Below are 22,225 nucleotides of genomic sequence, written 5' to 3'. Positions count from 1 at the left end.
CCCCCCCCCCGCCGGGCCCCGCGGAGGCGGGCGCGGGGGAGCGCGGGGGCTCCGCGGACCCCCACCCCCCGCCCCAGCGGGGAGGGGGCACCGGGGGACGGGGCAGGAGCCGGTCGTGGGAAACCCCACCCGAGCTCACCCCAGGAAAGCCCCGTCCTGATCCCACCCCGGCTCGGGTGCAGGGGAGCGGGCATCGCCCCAAAGCTCCCGTGGAGAGCGGGGGTCCACGGTTCACGCATCGCCCTGGCTCGGGACCGGCGGTCCGCGTCCTGCTCTCCGCGGGTATCCCCAAGCCTCCAAGAGCTAGTACAGACCCCAGGAAAACCGGCAGCCCCAGCAGCTCCCAGCACGGGGCTTGGGCTGGGCAGGCTGGGGACTCCCTGTTCCAGCTGCATTCACCCCATCCATGAAATTCCCACCATGAGGCACTTTGGAACATCCCGGGGCAGGGAGGGCGAGGGAAGGCGGCTGCAGCGAGGGCCCTTCAGACTGTTCGGCTGGTTGATGCTTCTCCGCTCCTTGGGTGCAGGATGAGGCCAGCACCCCTCGGTGTCTCCACAGCAGCTAAAAAGCCCACCGGGCACTTGGGAGACCTTAGTGAGGAGCCACCCCATCCCATCCCCTGCTCCACCCAGGGAAAGGGGGTGCCGGGATAACAGGATGGGGTGACTGGTGCTGCAGGGGACCCACATGGAAGAGGCTGCACCCCACGGGGACGAGGGGCCCATCCCCTACACAGGGGGACACGCAGCAGCTCTGTGCCCGCTCCCAGCACATGCCACTGCCCCAGGGCTCAGTGCGCAGGCCCCTGATGCTGGCTGACAGCCCCTAATGCATTTTTGATTTCCCACATATGTGCCCTTCTGATCTCGGTAAGACGGATAAAGAGACTTTAATCAGCTGCTAGGAGGAATTATGGATGGCTAATTGTGCCTGCCACCTCCATTACATCTCTGCCGCCTACGGGGCTTATAACCATTTAGAAGGGCCCTTCCAGGCCTTCATTAGCTGCACACCAAAGGCTTCGGAAATAATTGGCCTCTACGATTTAGAAATTGGCCACTGGGCTGTAAAATACCAGCCACTGGGAAAGGCTCTTAATTCGGACTGGCGCTTTGATACAGCTTGACTCTGGTTTCGAGGCTGTAATGGAGCTATAATCTCTCATTAGTGCTGTGATGAGCGGAGCGAGCCTCCTCATTAGCACCGAGCTGAGCAGCGGCACCAAAGCTTTCCAGGCTCCCTCTGAGGGGAGCGCCTTGAATCAAAGGGATGCAGCCCACCTCCCACACTGGCACAGCAGCTCCAGGCAGTTTCTCTGCTCAGGGACTCTGGGCTCCCTTGCTTCTATTTTTTCACCCATTCTCCTATTTACCAGGGTGCTCCAGCCCCTGGGCTATGAGCTGTGACCCAAGGGTCGCCGTGGGTTGGCAGCTTTACCCACTGCTGCGTCCCCTTGGCAGGTGCCCTCCTCCCTTCCCTTTGATGGAAAAAGGGCTGTTGATATATTTTCCATGTTATTACTCTGAAGACAGTCAAAGGTACAAAAGCGCAGACAGTCCTTGTTTTGGACAAATGAAAACAGTGACTACAATTACGCTTTGTTACTTGCATTTCCTTCTGAGGTCTGGCCCTTGAGATTTTACACCTTTACTGGCAGCTCTTTCGCAACCAGTATGACTTGCAGAGCTCTTGCCGGTTGGTCCTACGAGAGGCCCTGATGCCATGGGTCAGATGGAGAAAATCCCCTCTGTCAGCATGGGTCCGTGGTCAGAAAGGGAGGAGCAATGGGCTCCAGCCCCATTGGGATGGCACAAGCAGCCCAACCTCAGGGCCATCTCCTCAGCCCCAACGAGTTTCCGCTGACAGCTCCAAAGTGAAAGCTTGATGCCTTCTCTGGCATGGCAACAGGATGTCGCCTCTTCCAGTGCATCCTCATCTTCAGAAGGGAAGAGGCAGGCTGGGGAAAGCCAACCACTCTCCAGGTTAGGGAAAATGGGTTTTCACAATCCTTTTTGCGGGACACTCGTGCACTGTGAAACCCTATCCACGGCCATCTCTTGGAAGGTTTGCCCCAGGTCACATGTTCTCTCCTGCAGTGCCCTTCCCAAGGCCCACCACCACCATCCATCATTGTAAGCACCAAACAGGGTGGGTACAGTCAGACTGCCCAGCGGGGCTGTCCTGGGCACCTTCTCCCTCTTCAGCTGTGCCCAGGGCTGTGCAGGAGCCGATGAGCTGCCCAAGAGCTCACCCAGGACCATCCACCAGTACAGACCACTTCCCTGCCCAGGCACTGCTTCTGTTCACCAACAGAGGTAGCCATCACCTCCCTGCTCCTCCTGGGAAAAAGTACTCTTATTTGGAGCCGCGATAAAAGCAGCTGTCAGGGAAAATCTCGCAGCTTCACTACAAAAGAGAGAAGCTATTTCAATGATGGCAATGTTAACTGACACCACATGGTCAGGGGCAACTTGTGCCTGCGTCCTTAGCTAAGCCCATAACAAGTCGCAGGCTTTCAAGCAGGACAAACCAAAGGAGACAGGGTTTTTGGCTTTGTGACGTACAACGCTATGCTGTTAGGTGCCATCCACGTGACAGTTTCTTATACAGCTTATCACTGAGCTGCCCTTTGGGAGCTCTCTCCTCGTTAGCCGCTTCTGCAGTTTTTGAAGGTTTTCAAAACTCTGCATTCATTCAGGGCGAGCACCGTTTATATGACTGTCCCATTAATACTCCAAAGGAAAGTCTGCAGCATAGGATGCTGATGTTAAGGATAAAGATAGGGGGTGAAGAGGGGAAGACATGAAAATCTTCTCTACTCAACTTGCTCTCTATGACTGGCAGTGGAAAGAAGAGCCATCTAGCACGTTGTTTTAGCTTCATATAGATAACATATTTATTGAAAATCTGCTTCACCAACAACGGTGAAATCATGACCAAAAATTACAAAACATCATGGTAGTTGGCTTTATAAAAATAAACTGCAGGAGTATGTCTCACCAATTTGTACTGGTCTCTCTTGCCCCCTCTCTCCTTTAATGGTGTACGTTATAATCTTCAGCATAATACCGTTCTAGAAAATTGCATTCCATCCAAAAAAATGCACTTGTTTTTCCTTAGCAGAGGTCCTTAAAGTGACTTTTCCCCCCGCCCTCCCCAACAATAAATATAGAAAATAGCCTCTAAACAAATAAATTTTAGTTTGGTCAGCTTAAAAAAAAGGTCCACTTTCCCCCTCTTGGGATATGTAGTGACTAAGCAGCCATTTAAACAGTATTCAAGTCTTTGGTGGCTTTGGCTGCTTAAAGCTGCAGTTTTATGTACAGACGATCAACTGAGGTCCTTTTTTTTTTTTCTCTCCAGAAACCAAAGACTATGAGATGATGTCAGGTGTGAATTACTAGTAGGATCAGTGTCGCATTCATGGCACCTTCACTGGGAGCAATCGATTGCCCAGGAAAGCAACCAGTAAAAGGAGGTCATCTTTGGCAAGCGAGAGCTTTCACACAGAAGGCGTCTTTGGTGGATGAACCTGTTGCATAAGCTGCGGTCGTTTCACTCGTGGTTTCCGTCTCTTTGGCCTGCTCTTCGCTTTGTTGATCTGCACCACAAAGAATGCCAGAACCACCATGGCACCAAGAAAAGCAAAGACCGGAATAGTCTGTCCTACATCCTGGTTGTACCGGCCAGGCATTATACCTAGAAAGTCAAAGAGGTTTGGAAGTGACTAGTGACTGCATGAGCTATGACGTCTTTGCAGCATTAACACTATCTACCAAAATGATCCAATGGTAACGCTTGTTCAAAGACGAAACAGCTATTAATCAGATTACATTTCAGACAGGAAGATTAACAACTGCAGACCGATTAGCAAAAATAAGACAGGAGGCTAGCACCAGCATTTCCACCTTGACCTATTTGGGCACATGAAAGTATAACCGAGATTTCCCCTGCAACAACAATCTTCTGTTCTGTATTAGAAGAGAGATGCAAATGCTTGACCATAATTTTACCACTAAGTAATTTCTATAAATCACACCAAATCCTGATGCCACGAGGAAGTGATTTTGTGCTTGCTCCAGAGACCATGCACGCACATGGCAAGGATGAGTTATAGAACCAAACCCTTTGTTTTTACAGGGTTCTTTCAGTCTAGCAGCTCAGACTGGGAAAAGAGCACGCGTGAGGCTTTCAAACCACTTCCAGCTGGGTCTGCAGTGTCAAGCTTATACAGGAGAGCAGCCCACCATGAGACTGAAAGCTGTTTCAAGTGCTCTACATCATTTGTTAGTGTAACACCTTGCCCAAGGCACCATTCAGACAAAATCGTCTGGACTCTGCTTTTGTGCACTCACGCAAGGAATTTTAATTAGCAGAAGGTATCTAGCCACAGTTCCCAAGGACAGGGACTGCTGCTGACACCCGTCGGTCTGAACAGCACCAAAACAAACCTCAACTACCCAAAAAGCACCCACCAAAATCCTCCTGCCAGTATGGCACGCATGCTTTCTTCTGAATAAACTATTCCTATGCAAAAATATTTCTCTTAGGCTTCATCAGTCAGCCTTTTACAACACAGTCATACTATTATTTGCTTGTTTTTCACAACTGGAAATAAAACACGTGGCCTCTCTTCTGGCTGCACCATGTTTGGGTTTTTTTCAAAGCTTATACAAAAAGCAAAGCAAACCAGCAACTTTCAAATTTTTCAAATTTACCTCCAGGAATGTCCCATGCTCCACTTTCTCCAGGGGACAGTGGTCTCACTTGGGGTCGGTTCTGTCGAAAACTGGGCAGAGCCACTTTATCAAGGTCAATTGACAGTAACTTTTGATGTTTCCAAAGATTGCTAGAAGAAATGTAAAGACAGAATTGTCTGCCCACTTCGGTAATGCAAGGAATTTTGTAGAAACATCTAAAGAAAGTGACAGTTGAAACCTACAAATAACTCACTAGTTCAGACCCAAATGATAATCTGCTCCATTCTTTAGGTTGTGCAGTTTGCAGGGCTCCAAAGTTAAATTCAGATGCCACAGGGACACACTTAGATTGGCAACTATTTACCAACAACTCTCTCTCTTGCACACAGACTACCAAAAGTTACCAGCTCAGCAGACAAGTATGGGCTGTATGCTGACACACTTTCCTTCAAGTTAACAAACAATACAACCGTCCTGGTTTCAGCTGTGAAGAATGCTGATAACGCTGATGTTTTCACTTGTTGCTAAGTAGTGTTTAGACTAAAGTCAAGGATTTTTCAGCTTCTCATCCCCAGCCAGTGAGAAAGCTGGAGGGGCACAAGAAGCTGGCACAGGACACGGCCAGGGCAGCTGACCCGAAGTGGCCAACGGGGTATTCCATACCGTGTGACGTCACATCTAGTTTAGGAACTGGGGTGGGGGCGGGGAATTGCCGCTTGGGGACTAGCTGGGTGTCGATCGGTGGGTGGTGAGCAATTGCACTGCACATCATTTGTACATTCCAATCCTTTTATTATTGCTGTTGTCATTTTATTAGTGCTGTTGTCATTTTATTAGTGCTATCATTATCATTATTAGTTGTTTCTTTTCTGTTCTATTAAACCGTTCTTATCTCAACCCACGAGTTTTGCTTCTTTTCCTGATTTTCTCCCCCATCCCACTGGGTGGGGCGGGAGTGAGTGAGTGGCTGTGTGGTGCTTAGTTGCTGGCTGGGGTTAAACCACGACAACAACAGTAGGCAGTTAGGCGAGCTGTCCAAGAAACTGCATCAGAAAACTATTTCAAAGGCACACACTGACGATAGATTTAACAAAGACTGTTCACTCTAAGTTGGGATCACTCAATCACAGTGGTAAACTGACTTGTGAAGCTATTTTTAAAATCCCCCCAAGTTTCATAGTGTAGCTATAAGGTGAGTCAGAATTATTCAGTGAAGAAGCATTAATCATTATTTTCTCTTTGCAATCTGGTATTTCTCTAGGAAAGATATTCCAGTTGTCCCTTTCAAAAGCAGATGGAACAAATAGTTCTTCAGTTGAACTCAAAAGCAAGACTTGTTGTATAGCTGTAAGAAAGATGTATACTAACCTGGGGGCAGTTTCATTCAAAGGCTGTGGTTTGGCCCAGGACAGGTGAGGGCAAGCAGGAAGGGACCGGGGTTTAGGGTCTCCCAAGTGAGCCTCGAGCACCTTTGAGTATCGATGCAAATGGTTACCTGCAACTCACAGCAGAGACAGACTGGGTTACCAAAAGACTGGTAGGATAAGAGTTACTGACATTTGCCTCCGGCTAAACAGACTTGCTGTAAACCCAGGAGCTCTCTACAGTAATGATAACTCGTAACTAAATCTTGGGTTAGAATTAACTAAAGGGTACCTTACAAAACAGTAAGACTGTGCACCTACGATGGTAGGTAATCCAAGTTTTGCTGGCAGCCTGTGAGACAAGACTGAATGCTTTACACGCTCCATAGCAAGTAACTAGAATACCAGGCATCTGAAAATTCCTGCTCTATGAACAGAACATTTTCTTCAGTCAAATCACAACTATATCAGGAGAAATCCCTACAGTAAGTGCTCTCTTCTATAGTAAAACAACAGAATATTGTAGAGCTCACACCAAACTAATGTTACTGGCGTATAACTCAAGGGGTCTGCCTCAGTCTTCCTAAATTCCACCCTGACACTCCCTCAGTTGTGGCTCTGCTTGGTAGTTAAAGCTCTCACCTTCCATCCGCTCGGGGAGAGAGTAGCCAGCTCCCGATGGCGGTCGCTGTCTGTTTTCGGAATGGCTGAGACTTGGTGGCGTCACCCCGTAAGAAGTGTACTGCAGGAGGGAATCCAGGAGCCAAAAGCAATCTGTGGATTTCATTGCCACAAAACAAGATATGCATTATGCTACGTTTAAAATCGCTTACCTTTTTGTTAAGAAGGCTGTAATGACATTTAGAAGTACAATCAGTTTTCCTGGCTCTTGTTCTTCTCCTTCAAAGTTCTAGGCCCAATTTCAGAAAGATGCAACTTTCACCACCCCACCCCCAATACACAAACACAAAAATAATCTCTTCAGTCTAAAAATATCTTCTATTGTGTACCAAATCAGGCTCTTTGGGGGAGTAGGACATAAACCAGGTCTCAAATATGGGAATTCCAGGTTATGCAAGGCCATCCAAGCCCCTGCAAAAATTATGAGGTTTTTTGGTGCAGAAACCCAGGAAGCTCGGAGCTTCTGATATAATTTTTAAGAGGGTAATGGAAAACCAACTATTTTTTTGAAAGGACAAAATAAATACCTTGCAAAGAAAAGTAAGAACAAGGTAGTGTTTTCAGTGGAAAGTTATGACTCATTTGCTTTCCCAAGCTTAAAAAAATAAACAAACAAATGAAGGGAAAAGGTTCTGGCTACATCCCAGCTAAAGCAAAAGCAGTACCTACAACAGCAGCTGTGGTACAGACCAGGCTGGGAGTCAATGCCACAATATACTTGATCATGGTTTTCCTTTGCACTTCAACAGCACATGAACCCACATTTTGATTCTCTCCTGAATTACTACTACCTTAATCCAGAGCTATCCCTAACGAACAAGCAGTCCAGCTAGTTAACATCACAGTTCTCTGAAACTTCCATTTGCAGGAATAGGACAATGCCTTATCAGCTATTTCCATTATATAGTAAACTATTTTTCTCAGAACTGCTTCCCCCAGGAACAGTTGGCTGGGAATGGGAATTAATCTTCATAATCCTGGTGTCCCTTAAACCCTCACCTTTGATTTTTAAAGAGGTCAATCAGATTTTAAGGATTTATAGTCACAAATGTTAGGAATTTACCTCAGTTAAAGCCACCGATGTCTCTGCAGGAGACATAGCTCCTGGTTCACAACTTAAAAGCTAATTTAAAGATTTCTTTAGAGCCTTCCAATTTTTCTTGCTTCACAGGTCACGCTGAAGTTAACAGCATTAGGGAGGTCACAAAGTGTCATTTTCTATTACTTAATTTAAAGCTAGGAATCTTCTCTTATGCTATGAGCTTTCAGTAACCTACAGCAAGCACACAAGGCACTGATACATTGGGTGTTATGGCAACTCATTGGAAGCCACCCAAAGACAGATAAGGAGAAACTGGAGAGCTTTCAAAGAAAAAATGTTTGGGAGAGAAAGAAATGAGCTACAGAGAGAGAGCTCCCTTAGGCAGTAAGTTCCTTCAAACTCAAATAAATTAGGCAAGGGATGGATTACCTAACCCAGTATTTTAAAATGTCAGGGACAAAAGCTTAAAAAAATTATAAATGTACTTTTCATCAGAAAAGGAAAATTCAGGTTGAACATCACGTTCAGTGGAAATGCAGAAAAACACCTCAGGTATTGGATTATCTTTGGCCTCTCGAGCCACAGATCTACCAGCTTGTGCTTTACATGTCATGAGAAACCCAATCAATCTCTTAAAAATTTGAAAAGTCAGATAAGACAAAGTGCTAGAAAAAAGGTTTTATAAGGACCAACCACAGTGTGTAGGCATGAGAATGGCTTCTCTGGGAGCCACAGAAACCACATGCACACACAACTTGCACACTTGCTATCCAGAGTTGCAAACAAATGCTTTGAAAACCCAAACAGAAATTCCTACTTTCTGACATATTTACACCAGCTGGTTTGTGTCAAAGTAGAATAACCTGAAAATAGCAATGCACAACTGAAATATTGAACATTACCATAAATACTCACAGGAAACACTGCAAAGGGAACAAGGCAAACATTGCAAAGGGAACAAGACAAACATTGCAAAGGGAACAAGGCACACTGATGAGCAAACTCAAAAGATAAAATCCATTGTACTACACAAACATTCTGAAAATGCAACTGGGGAAAAAGTGAAGGGATCCCCTAAAGGCCTCCTTACAACTTCAGATCAAGCATATGTAACTGTTAGTGCTTTCTGGAAACAAACACACCCCAGAGAAGCAAAAAAACCCACCAACCAACACCAACCCCCTCTCCCCAACCCCACCGCAAAAAAAACACTCCAAAAACAGCCCCCAAAGCTTGTGGAATGGAAAAATGGGCAAGGGGCCTGGGGGGAGGGGAATGCTCCCATCTATCAGAGGGGCTATTTAATGTGGGGTGCTCTTTTGTTGTAACTGCAGCTTACAGCATTTTCAGTAGAGCTCTGCAGAATTGAAATTAATCCCCAGTTAGGAATATTCAGAGAGTCCCTAGAAAACAGCTACTTCTGATGGGAGCTGTAAAAACCCCATAGGACAGTTGTCAGCTTCAGACAGTACCTTTTTCTGCATGTCAAAGCTTACACACCTTTCTGTCGATGGCTGTCATCCAAGCAATTAGAGTCGCCGTACAAAACAATTCTGCCACCACCTTCAGAAGGAACTTGGTAAAGTCCCAAAATAGGGACATTTTCAATTACAGCAGTCTCCTGTTTTAAAACTTCAAGACCTAAAGCAAAGCACAAATAGATTTCATAGCCTGCAAAGCATCAACATCAACTTACCAGTAAGTCAACACAGCCTACATTCCAAACTTACAAATGCAGCTATGCCACTCTTCATGTCACACATTTATGCAAATGGTTTTCAAAAACTCCATGATGTTATGATAAACATGAAACTGCTCCAAGACCCTGATTATGAAGTTTCCTACTGATGTTAATGTTTTTCTTTCTTTGGTGGAGAAGCAGGAAAAGACTTCATGGCCCGGATTATCTCCAACATTCCTGAACGAAAAATCCTAATATTTTCAGCAACAGGTTTAAAATGAAAATGTTCTGCCTTACAAATCACCTTATGTTGTTTTAGTCCTTCTGCAGAATTCTACAGGACATAGTAGCTGCAGAATCAGCCATCACAGTGCACACTGCTCTTTGCCAACTTACTTTGCTGCCATGCCTACCTATTCCTACAAGAAAATCTACTATGGAACTAACAAAAGAGAACAGTAGAGACATTCCATGAAATCCAACATCTGCCTCTCTGTAAGCAGCAGCTGCAAGACAAAGGCTTTGACTGAACTCATTTAAGGCAGCTGTTCAGGAGAAGCCCATTTTAAAGACTGCTGGGTTTGCATCTCTCTAACTCTGCAGTTGCTAGTTACCCTTGTGCTTCATCTGTTCAGCTTTCAATTCAGGAACAAAGAACAGTATTGTTTAGTAAGGATACCTAAGCCAAAAAAAAAAAAAGAAAAAAAGAAAGACAAAAAAAGAAAAAAAAAAAAAAAAAAAAAAAAAAAAAAAAAAAAGAAAAAAAAAAGAAAAAAGAAACTCATGTGAGTTTTCTCACCTTCTCCTCCACCCCTGCTTTAACCTTTGGCAAATTTTACTCCCTCCTCACCCCAGCTGCTCTTTGAACTGGCAGGCAGAGCCAGTTTTCAGTACATCCAGCCCCACCATTGTTCACAGATCTGCTTGTCAGCCTTTTCTGAAACACTTCTACCTGTACTGTAAAGAGTAATTTTTAAAGGAGTATCATTGAAAGGCCTGCCTCTAAAAGCCCTGCAAGTATCCGAATAATAAACTGGCAACCTAAAAGACATGTTTGCGAGATATTTACAGTTATAACTGAGATAATCGATGAACAGAGAAAAAATGAAAAAAGCACAGGAACCTTTCCAGTATGAATGGGTAGGTGCAGAAAAACCAAAAGGACACCTGGCTATAAACTTGCCATTTGTACCTTACAAATCCATCCAATCATTTTATCTCCTGTGAACTGAAAGCTCTAATAAACAGCATGAGTGAAAACACCCCAATTCACGAAGGAACTAAAATGAAGTTTAGAAAGCTGTTTTTAGGGTAAAGGTTTCCCGCCTCTAACACCCATTTCAAAAAACAAAATAAGACAAATTTCAAATACTACGTATTTAGTCTCCTTTACTTGAGATACTGCCTTTAGATAGCAGAAGCAAAACACAGAGCTCTTTTGCTTCATGAATTGTAATGAAAAGGATTCAACAGAAAAAACAGGTCTAGCAGGCTACCTCCAAAAGGCTCACACAGATCAGCTCCTTACTGTTCCAGAAGATTTCTCCACTAGGTAGTCACATCTACTGCACATTGTAAGTCAAAAATACAATGAACTTGCTGATCTTCTCTAGCAGCTGCTGGGTTATATCAGAAGCTATGCATGCGCTTCTGCTCACACACTCAAACCCTCTACACCCACATACACGAACCTGACCTGCAACACGCTAACAGTTCCGGTCATTTAGTCCTACACAGCACTTTCTACAGGCTCATAAAAAATGCGTCTTTTTTTTTTAAATGGCCTGCTGCTGTTACAGTTCTGAATTATGACCTCACAAATGAAAAGATATTCTGATAAAACTGAAGAGAATGGATATACAGAGAACAGATCCCTCAAGTCTGAGAGCATAGGCTTTCTGCATGCCTAAAATTTTCCCTTATGAAAGTCTAGCAGGTTACATTTTGTCTACCAAAATTTTCCTTACCTTTACCCTTAGATCACCACAGCTACCACAACATTCACACCAAATTTGGCAATGATTAGGGGATATATTTCAGTAGCACTTGAAATTTGTGAGAAACATGGACAAGTAACACAATTATGACACAATCCCCTCCCCTTTGAAGATGCATGACACACATACACGCAGATGTGTTTACATGCAGCAAACATAATAAAAGACTGCATATATACACTTGGATATTGCTGTATTATATAAAAATTATATACAGAGTCATATTGCAGCTGCCTGATAGGCATCCAACTACATATTCTAGGCAAAACAAAAAACAGAAAAAAGACAAGGAAGCGCATACCTTGATCCTTGAAAGTCTGTGCAATGACAATGCCATCTTCTGGAAACTTTGCAATACTGCATCCTGATGCGTAATTCACTGAAAGACATCACAAAATTGCAGTTTAGACTAGAAATGACACTCCCTCCCTTCCCACCATATTCCAGTGAGCTGTTAAAACAAGCACAGCAGAAAACATTCCCGGGAACATTGCTCTGAATTTGCATATTTTGACCAATATGTGTATTCACAGAGAAGGTATTTCTAAGCACAGCTTTTGCAGGTTCACCTTTACATAATGCTTTCAAATATTTCCATTTAGGAGACTGACATTATCTTTTTTGAACTGAAAAACTTAAATCAAATGCCATGAGAAACACAGTATTTCACACTAACAGCCATTATTTATACTACAGAGAACCAGAGTCCTTCAATCAATGCTGGTGAGCATATAAAGCCCTCAACGCTGGTGCCTTCTCTTCTCACATTGTGCTGGTTTTGGTTGGGACTGAGTTAATTTTCTTCATAGTAGCTAGTATGGGGCTATGTTTTGGATTTGTGCTGAAAACAGTGTTGACAATGCCAAGATGTTTTCCTTACTGCTGAGCAGTGCTTACACAGAGTCCAGGCCTTTTCTGCTTCTTGCCCCACCCCATCGAGGAGGCTGGGATTACACAGAAGCTGGGAGGGGACCCGGCTGGGACAGCTGACCCCAACTGCCCAAAGGCCTATTCCCTACCATACGATGCGGTGCTTGGCAGGAAGAGCTGGAGGAAGAAGAAGGAAGGGGGGGACGTTTGGAGTTACGGCATTTGTCTCCCCAATTAAGTGTTACCCATGATGGAGCCCTGCTTTCCTGGAGATGGCTGAACACCTGCCTGCCCATGGGAAGTGGTGAATGAATTCCTTGTTTGGCTTTGCTTGCATGCGCGGCTTCTGCTTTACTTATTAAACTGTCTTTATCTCAGCCCATGAGTTTTCTCACTTCTACCCTCCTGATTCTCTCCCCCATCTCACTGTGAGGGAAGTGAGCAAGCGGCTGAGTGGTGCTTAGTTGCTGGCGGGGGTTAAACCGCGACCCATACACTTTCCAAATGAACCAGTCAGAAGACAGATTTGGAAACAAAGCATGAAAACATCAAGTGACTTGGTCAGATAAAAAGAAAGAGTGGCTAGACCTAGAAAGTCAGAAAACAGTAAGGTCAAAGACCTGTGGCCTAACCACAGAGTTTGAACTTGAAACCAAACATACTCGTTTGAGGGGGAACAATTCAAAAGATTACAAGAACAGGAATTTGCAAAACATCTCAGGACGTTGTGATGCATGTCTAAATTGGCATATTCCAAGGAAAAAGTTCCTATTAATTTTCTTCCTCCAAAATTTCCAATTTCCACGTAATTGCAAAATTAAAACCAAAGGCTTCACCTTAGCAACTAACATTTACAGTCCAGACAAATACAGACACACTCCAATAATACTCTTCAAAGTATCAGCACCTGGAATGCAAGCCTAAGCTGAGTACATTCATTATCTGGTCTGAAATTTTTTCACATACAGTCTACAAAGGAAGGAATAATTTAAGCATGCCTATGAGACTCTTTGCACTGAATCTGAGTGGTTCCCTTGACTCTCACTCAATCTCATTCTCATAGAAACTATTTTCCAAACAACACACTGTAGCCTGCGTAGGCAATGGACTCCAGTACTCACTCTCATGATTTGCCATGGTAAAATCACCTTCATACAGCCCATCACTAAAGGCCATATTCCAGACAGAAAGCAGATCATTGAGAGCTGGTATATTAGCACCTCCAGTATCGGGCATCCACCACTGCCTGTAAAAATTACAGCGTAACACAGTTTATTAGTATACAGAATATACTCCTAGAGTTTGTGTAATGAGAAGTCAGGTGTCTTCCCGCATGCAGGCTTTTTCAGAGTCACTTAAACAATGAACTACATCTCAAAGCCTTATTTAACTCCAGGAGCATGTGAGCAGCTGTCTCTCTTTGACACCAGTGCTTTTGAGCAAAAGTTAAGTAATACTAACATAAAGTTCTCAGCGCAATTCAGTTCCATGGAAAACTTCAATTTGCTAGAAAGAAATTCAGTCTTATGCTCTTTGTTTGGCTAAGATGAGGCAAAAACGACAGTCATGTAACCTGCTTCTCATTTTTCTAATGAAGCAAAACACTAGTTGCTCACGAACTGCAAACAGATCTTTCCAGCTTAGCAGTAACACAAAACAGGCTGACAGCTACAGTAATTATGACGGTCTCTATCACCACTGGTGATATTGATGTATTTTCTCTTCATATGATACACTGGAATAATTTCAATAATGGGTGCACAACCTGGCAGTACTGTTTGCAATGCACATATTCTTTCTAATCTGCTCCCCAAAAGTGAAAACACAACCATTTTCCTTTGTTTGTCAGTCTCTAATTTCTTACTTCTTTTCATTGTAAATGTTTTTCTTAGCTTTAAAAGATTACATTACCATAGAGGCCTTCGCAGTCATGATAAAACAGGTAGTTATTCTCCTTAAGCTGCAGCTTAAGGTCAATTGTGTTCTTCAGGTAGTCCATTCTTACAAGTAGCATGCAAGTGCTGAAGTACAGCATATCACATTTGGGATTTTTAGGGTAATATGTGCATAAAATGGCAATTCTATGGCATTTTATTTCCCAGAGAACTGACATAAATCAGTACCTTGTGTTTTCATCATAAAACTTGACTTTTCTCATCACGGATGTGTTGTACCAATCACTAAACACTATAAGTGAAAGTCCATTATCAACATCCCTCCTCAGCTTGGTGATCTCTTCAGGAAAATACTCTTCCTCACTGTCTACCATCAGTAAAGTCCCTGTGTGTATAAGCAAAAACAAGAGTTCACCAGGCTGACAACTGTAATGTTATCACCATTCACACAACCCACGCAGAAGTCAACACAAGTGCATATTTTGCACAATATCTGGTCCATGTGCCCTGCTCTAGCAGCTTACCTAAAGAAGTCACATTTAAGGATGGGAAACACAAGACAATTCAGTTTACAAATGTATCCAAAAATTAGTTTGGCAGCACAGTATGCTTTTTAAGGGTGTTACTTGTGACTTAAGCTTGTGTGGTCTCATGAACTGAATGCCCACATATGTCAGGTGTGTATTTTGAAGTTTGGTCTCACCCAAATGCTCCATAAACCAAGCCAAACTGTGGCAGAAGAGGACAATCAGGAGATTCACTGCTGATACAAACTAAAGTGCTAATGTAGATGTACCCTAGTCAGAAGGTTTTTCACTGCTCCACTTCTAAAGGTACAGCGCTCACCACTGCAGATTTGCAGCCAAGTAGACAACAATTATTATGAAACTTGGTTTGATTCAGACCTTGAAAACTACAGCTGCATTTTAGTAGACCTGACTAAAGTGCCGTTGCCGCTTTCATATAACCCTCTCCCACTGCTGTGAACAAGCAAGCACAACCTTCCCTGCATCACTGAAAAACACAACCAGAAAAACACACTTTTATTCCCTGAAAACATGTTTATGCTTTTAGATTGCTTCTAAGTATCAAGCCATTTTGCTTCTTCACTTTCTGATTGCCCAGAGAGGTGGTGGAATTTCCATCCTCAGAGACAACACAAATCTCGACAGGATGATACCCTGACCAATCTGATAAACCACTGATGCTGGCCCCGCATCTCACGGTCCCTTGCAACCAGGCCAATTCTACGAGTCCAGGTAGTCTGTATTTGGAAAGCCTTCTGATAAAGATCCTGTAGAAACCATGTTAATGACATGGACAATGGGACAGAGTGCACCCTCACCAAGTTTGCAAACAATACAAGCTAGGGAGAAGTGGTAGATGGACCACAGATCACTGCATTTTTCACCCCTCACTTCTTCCCATTGAGGAAATTCTGGAAGCCCAACAAACTACAAATCAAATGAGGTACAATGTAATGGTGAATCAGAGAAGAGAGAAGTCCCCTAATGCTGCTCTCTATCAACTATAAAACTGGTGGTCTCAGAAGAGAAACTATCTTGCTACTTTTTTTAAGGGCTACCATTTTTATATCGAGTTGCACATCCACTGAACTCAAAAAGCAATGGTGAGATATTTACTGAAGAATCAAGATGAACAGAAGATTACTACTGACAACATTTCTAGAACTAGAAAACTGTCAGGAGAATGCACCCTCACTTTACAGTCAACTGAAGAACATCCCAGCCCAAAAAAGAAGGTCTTGTTGGGGCATACTGGAGCAGAAAAGAGCATGGCCTGCTTGGTTTGTCCCCTGCCTGGCAAATCTATCAAATCTCCTGCCTGATGAACACAGAAGAAACAATCCACATACTGCTTTGCTATCACATATGGTTGGATGGAATACCTTCCCCAGTCTTTTGTCTATCCACAAAGATCAGTGTTTTAAAATGCCACTCCTGCAGGAAAAAAAAAACCAACCAGAATGGGCACTTTTGATTTTAGTCTGCTATTCACATCATGCTTCAGTCTGACTGTGCCAAAATCTTTTGGCTAATACAGTTCTGCCTTTGTGGGACTGAATACAAAGGGGCTTTTAACACACTCAGAAGTGGGCTTTCCCTCTCATTTTGTCATGATAAGGACAGAAAACTGCACTAATTCTACTAGACTCCCAAGCAAGCTTCTGCAGCAACACTTCACACAACTAAGTATCAGCAGATAAATAATAAATACACCCACTGTTATAATATTTTTCTACTACCATGAGAATTTTTCTTTGTGCTCCCACAACATTTTTGGTCTTCCAAAGACCAGGCCATTTTAGGAAGAAGCTAACAGCATGGAGAACAAGGCAATTAACTCATGCTTACCATATTGACTTGCATCAAAACATGTAAATGGTGAACCAAGAACCTCAACAAAGTACCCCATGCTCCTTAGGTGCTGGTACATGTCCCTGAAGTTTGTGTGGATATGGTCACCATTCCTTAGGAAAAGAGAAAAGTGTTGAAGACATCTCGCAAAATTCTTCACAAGTTACACTGGTTCCAAGTACTTACAGAGAAGTTAGATATACAGTTAAAGCTAGAGATTGAGCATGTTCCCTTACAAAGCACAATTCTACATGTTCGCGTTGCACCAGAGAAACACTACTTCATTAAAGCCTGATGCTCTTCACAGGACTTCCTCCTCACAAAAGAGCCAGTAAGAGCAGTTTTAACTACTAACTGGAAGAAGCACATAGGTCCACCTGTAAATAATTGCTGAAACTCAGCAGAGAGTTGCTGTCCATTTGGCACATCTGCATGCTCCAAGTAGCTTTCTAAAAGGCTATGTCTTGGTGACTAACACAATTAATCCTCACTTATACACTGTTGTACGATTCTTCCTATGGGTGGTTTCCATGATGAAAGAACACAGGTCGGCTGAGACTCGCCCTGCTTCGAAGACAGTCTCCCTCAACAGACAAAGGATTTCTTCTTTAGGATTCAGTCTTTCAAATTTCTCATGGTTTTTTGATAAGTGAATGCTAAATTGGCTAATAAAGTGCCCCCCTTAACTTCCTGGGAGAAATTACATCAGAAAAGAAAAATGCTACACTTTGAAAGCCAAACAAAAATCTCAGTGTCTTAAATGTGCATTTTAAAAGCTTTTCATTTCATGTGAATAAAACCATAGAGCACAAAAAAAATCCTGCACCAAAAGCATGCATTTTCATGGATTTCTCAGAAAAGATAATCCCACACCACACTGCAAAAGGCCAGAGCTCTCTGGCATTCAGTAAAGTTATCCCGTATCACTAACACACAATCACGAAATACTGATTTAATAGAACCTGAGATAAATACCAATCTAACGGGTCATTCTTCATTCTCAAATTATCCCTGGGGAAGTATCCTGGTGGATAACGGAGATTATGATATTGATCCCAGAGGACTCGCTTACTACGAGGTGGAGTAGGAATAATCTTCACTTTTATTGGAAGCTTCACCGTTGAAGTCTGCTCTGCACCGTTCTTAGACTGCAGGACAGAACACACTATAGTGAAATCCTTTTTCCCCACGGGAACATTCACCATTTAACTGTGGATTGTAAAAGACCAAAAAAATTGAGGTATCAAATCTACTTTTAGTCACCTGTGCCAGCTCTGGAGACAAGGAGATGATTTTTGCTTTAAATCACCATAGTATTTTTTTCTGCACTCAACAGTTTGTATTTATGCTCAGAGTATAAAATACTTAAAATATGTTAAAACTGTGACTTGTTTCAATTGTTCAAAACCTTAAAAACTTCTCAGGAACAATTAAGCATGGTTCTAGAAGAAATAAATTTAAGTAATCTCTTTTTCAAAACACATTACTTACAATTCACAATAAACAAATGAAATTATGAAGTCAGTCTCAAATAGAGGTTTTCTGATTCTAAAGCATATCCAGTTCACGGGTTAATGCTGTTCTCGACTATAAAGATCATTATTTGTACCCTTCAGTTTCTTGACCCCAATCTAACTTATGCTTCAAATGACAGCACCAAAGCAACCCCTTAAAAAGAAGGTATTTGTTTATCGGAATGCAGTTTTAATAATTATTAACACAGAAAAACCAAAACGCACAGAACTTACTTCATTTTCTGCAGGGGATGATACTGTGATCATAACATGACCTTGAGCAACGCCTTCCCAAGATGCTGCTTTCTTTGCTACAGAGATGGAAATTGCTAAGTATCCAGACCAAGGCCACAATACAGGGGAATAGGAGAAAGCCACTTCGATATTATCCCCATTTTGGGGAAGATAGGGTTGCCAGTCTGGCTGTGAAATGAAGAATACAGGACACTGGTAAAACAGTATTTGCAGTCACTAATTTTTGCACACAGTCCTCTTCCTCTGCACAAAGAAATAACAAATCTTAGCTTTTCTGAAGATTATGTAAAATTTTAAAATGTCCACAAAGTCCAAAAGGTTGGTGTTGTGTCAGTGAATCAACCTAATCATGACAGCCTTAATTATCCGGACTATAGGCTTTTCAGAGGCAGGACTCTCTAAGAAGCTATCTGAATAGCATGCTGCGTAAGTGCACCTGTTTTAACGTTTTGGGGTCCTGTGCAAAAATATATTGGTAAGAACACAAAATTTCGTTTTGGTAACAAAGACAGTTAAGGCTGCAACAGGTGCAGCCAATTACATCAGCTGTGTCTGAGTATTACCATAAGTTAATGATGTTGAATAAGAGCTTCAATGCCCTTTAATGTAAGCTTAAATCTAAAACAGACCTCAGGATTCACACTAAAATGTTGAAATTAAGCTCATTTACATTGGCTAGAGTTTTGGGATAGGTGCCTTATTTAACTTGTATCAATTCCCAAATCCGTTCTGCATTTAAACATACTTAAAAAAAAAAAATAAAACCTCCCTAGTCAACCAATATACTCAACATCACTGCTGTAAGAGAACAGGTTTTGCAGCAGACCTTGGTAAGTCAATGCATTCGGGTCATTTTGACCCATGGAAGAGGCATGATTTATAATGTCAGGATTCTTTATGGAGATTACTTATGCTCCATTTCTCTTAAAAAAAAAAAGAGGAAAGTCTATCCAGATTTTAAATGCTATCAGAGAATACAAAGAAATCTTGAAAACTTATAGACAGCTCATGTTGACAAATCCTTTAAAATCAAACATTTTGCGCCTCTTGCTCTCAGCAGTAAGAAATCTGATTTGCTCTATGAAATTCATAGCTAAAATAGTCTTTTCTGGAAATCTTTTAGCAACATTAATAGTCACGATGTGGAACAATTTTAAGTCTTACCTTGTCTACAATTCTCCCAGTGACTCCCATACCATTAAGGATAGTAACATTAACAATGGTTGGCATCCCTCCATAATATATGGGCTGAGAACAATAGGGCCACATGTAGGGACATTCTGTCAAGTCAATATAGCTTGGACTCAAACTACCGCAGGATGGAGGAGGTAAAATTAAAAAAAAAAAAATTAATCAAGAAACAGAAGCACATGCCGCTATACATAACTATGAAAAAATTACAGATAAAACATGCCAGTCATAGTTACTCTATCAAGCTCTCACCTTGCTTCCCAAATCTGCCCTCAAGTCTTCTTCCCTCCCCCTCTATTTTTTTTTTTAAATTTTTAAGTTTTGTGAAGAGATTTTTCACACACAAAAAAAGAAACTTTTCAGCACAGTGAGAATGTTCTTATTCTCCAAAGTTAGATTTTAAGTACTTTTCTATTGTGTTCTAGGTTACATTAGTCATAATATCTGAGGCTAGCAGAGAAAGTAAATTTAGCTCTCATAGACACTTCAACCCCTACACTGCTATAACTTAGGCAGAAAATACTTTGACTTTTGATCCATTCTCTTGTCAAAATTCATGCTTCAGGATTACGTAAGACCTGTGCAAGTTCTCTCTGTTGCATAAGCACAGGTTGCTCAACTGAGTTACACATGCATCACCTGCTCTCTTAAAAGAAATACAGCAGATTATAGTGTATCATTGATTAATTAAGGATTAAAATTAACCTGGCCTGTGGTTTATAGCTGTTGAGGATCTGATAAGCTCTCAGGAGATCCAACTTGCCATGTCCTTGTTCAAACATGTTGACTCCAGGAAGTCTACGTGCTGATGCAATAAGTGCCTGCTTCATACTTGCTGGATTCACCATTTCACGCTTCTGAACTGTGCTGAAACATGAAACAATAGACAACATTAGGTGGCCTTTATTGTAGTTTCTATTTCTAGCTAGTCTTGTTTACCATTCTGCCTTAACAGTAATTTGATTTAAAGAAAATGCAATCAAAAAACAGTTTGTTGTGGGTAACATCTTCTGCTCATATTTATCTATTATTACTTGATTTCTCACTGGAACAGCTGAAGAAGAGTGACAAGTTTCTGACACATTTCTCTTAAAAACTAATATTACATGAATTTTTCTCCTTACAATGTGCTCCATGACCAGCAGTCATTACAATCAGGGAAGTATCTTCATATGCTAAATAAAATATTCTGAAAATCAAAGCCCCTGTAACTGAAAACTTGCTGGTATCTTTCGCAACATGACCCTTCTGGGGGGTGGGGTGGGGGGGGGGGGATAACTTTCTTGTTCAAAGAAAAATGCACCATTTTATGGAGCAAATATGATAACTTTGAATTTTTGCTGTGTTTCTCAAATAAAGGTTTGTCTCATCCTTAGGTAGTAGCAATGACAAACACAAAGTACAGACTTGCAACTCCCACCTTCCTTTCAAGTTCTTCATTGCGCAACAGATGACTTATGCAACCAGACAATAGCCATAAAACCCTAAACCCTATAAAATTTACAAGTACTTAGATAATTATCTGCTACAGGTGCCTACTTTGAGCAGCTGCTCTTCTACAACACAATTGACAGAGGCTCAGCAAATCAAAATTATTAAAAAATGTGACAAAATTAGTTCATAATACTCGTCTCCCTAGTTATATTTTCAAAGACGTAACTACTATTCAAAACAGTTCTCAAGTTTTTTCCCAGGAAACTTAGAGCTAGTCAGATAAGGTAATGTCCCAGGCAGAAGAACCGTGATTTTATTTTCTGAGTTTGTTTTCCTACATCTAAACACAGTTTAGTTTTATTTGGTGGGTTCCTTTATAGGGCCTTTTATGACCCTCCTCCATCAGTATATTTTTAGAGATTCTGATTTAAGTCTTACCTCACTAACAAAGTAACAGCACCTGCCACCACAGGAGATGCTACGCTTGTCCCAGAGAGCGAGCGGCATCCACCTTTCATACCAGAACCTCTCACTCCAGAGCCGTAAGTAACAATATCAGGCTTCACTCTACCATAACCTCCAGGCAGCTCCTGTGAAAGAAACAGACAGATTATTGCCCTAATACATAATGAACACTGGTTGCTTCATTTGGGCATTTAAACTAACTGCAAGTCATTCATAAGTAAAATTATCAACTAAATTAGCTGAGGTGCAGCATCATGGAATAGCAAGTAACACCTAAAGAAGGACTCAAGCTGTTAATGACAAGTTCTCAATCTTTCAACATTAACATTACCGTCAATTACTCTAGCATCTATGCTAAGCATGAAGCCACTGACAAAATTATAACCACACTGCTACCTGGCTAATGGATGAGAGGCAACACAAACAGAAACATATAATAGTCCCCCTAATCAATATCATAATGCAATCTCATCTGAAATCATGTATGCAGTACCTGTCACTTCAGTTCAACAGGCAAGCAAGTGTAATGTTACACGTAGCATCTAGAAATCCTAGGATTTTTAAACTAAAGGAAGGACAAGAGCAGGCCTTCATTTTTGCAGATTTAACCACACAGGCAAGTCCTTGCCATAAATCAAAGGGTACTGGACATCTTACAAATACATCAAGAATGTTAACAGTGGTCAAGACTAATGATGGGAAACCCTGCAAAGAACATTAAGCTTCTTGCTTAAAGACTTACAATCTCTTAACTA

At 42.1% G+C, this 22,225-nt stretch overlaps 1 protein-coding gene across 3 annotated transcripts in view; it reads right to left on the bottom strand.

Annotated features, from left to right (window-relative positions):
• Nucleotides 1–2,878: 2,878 nt before the first annotated feature.
• The window catches only part of MBTPS1 (membrane-bound transcription factor peptidase, site 1), a 28,381-nt gene continuing 9,034 nt past the window's right edge, over nt 2,879–22,225 (bottom strand). For 2 of the 3 annotated variants that reach the window (XM_010584579.1, XM_010584571.1), the window contains exons 10-23: nt 21,444–21,595; nt 20,277–20,438; nt 19,545–19,689; nt 18,360–18,548; nt 17,587–17,759; nt 16,609–16,724; nt 14,462–14,618; nt 13,460–13,584; nt 11,770–11,847; nt 9,291–9,431; nt 6,710–6,841; nt 6,072–6,204; nt 4,722–4,852; nt 2,879–3,702 (exon numbers count right to left, since the gene is read on the bottom strand). In XM_010584579.1, coding sequence (XP_010582881.1) covers nt 3,506–3,702; nt 4,722–4,852; nt 6,072–6,204; nt 6,710–6,841; nt 9,291–9,431; nt 11,770–11,847; nt 13,460–13,584; nt 14,462–14,618; nt 16,609–16,724; nt 17,587–17,759; nt 18,360–18,548; nt 19,545–19,689; nt 20,277–20,438; nt 21,444–21,595 — 2,031 coding nt within the window. In that variant the 3' untranslated portion in view covers nt 2,879–3,505. The remainder of the gene's footprint in view (nt 3,703–4,721; nt 4,853–6,071; nt 6,205–6,709; nt 6,842–9,290; nt 9,432–11,769; nt 11,848–13,459; nt 13,585–14,461; nt 14,619–16,608; nt 16,725–17,586; nt 17,760–18,359; nt 18,549–19,544; nt 19,690–20,276; nt 20,439–21,443; nt 21,596–22,225) is intronic. The other variant, XM_010584587.1, reaches the window with a different exon arrangement.

The sequence above is a fragment of the Haliaeetus leucocephalus genome, unplaced genomic scaffold (assembly GCF_000737465.1).
Source record: "Haliaeetus leucocephalus isolate CR32 unplaced genomic scaffold, Haliaeetus_leucocephalus-4.0 Scaffold92, whole genome shotgun sequence".
In the NCBI taxonomy this organism is placed as follows: domain Eukaryota; kingdom Metazoa; phylum Chordata; class Aves; order Accipitriformes; family Accipitridae; genus Haliaeetus; species Haliaeetus leucocephalus.
This window is presented reverse-complemented; position numbering and strand designations above follow the sequence as displayed.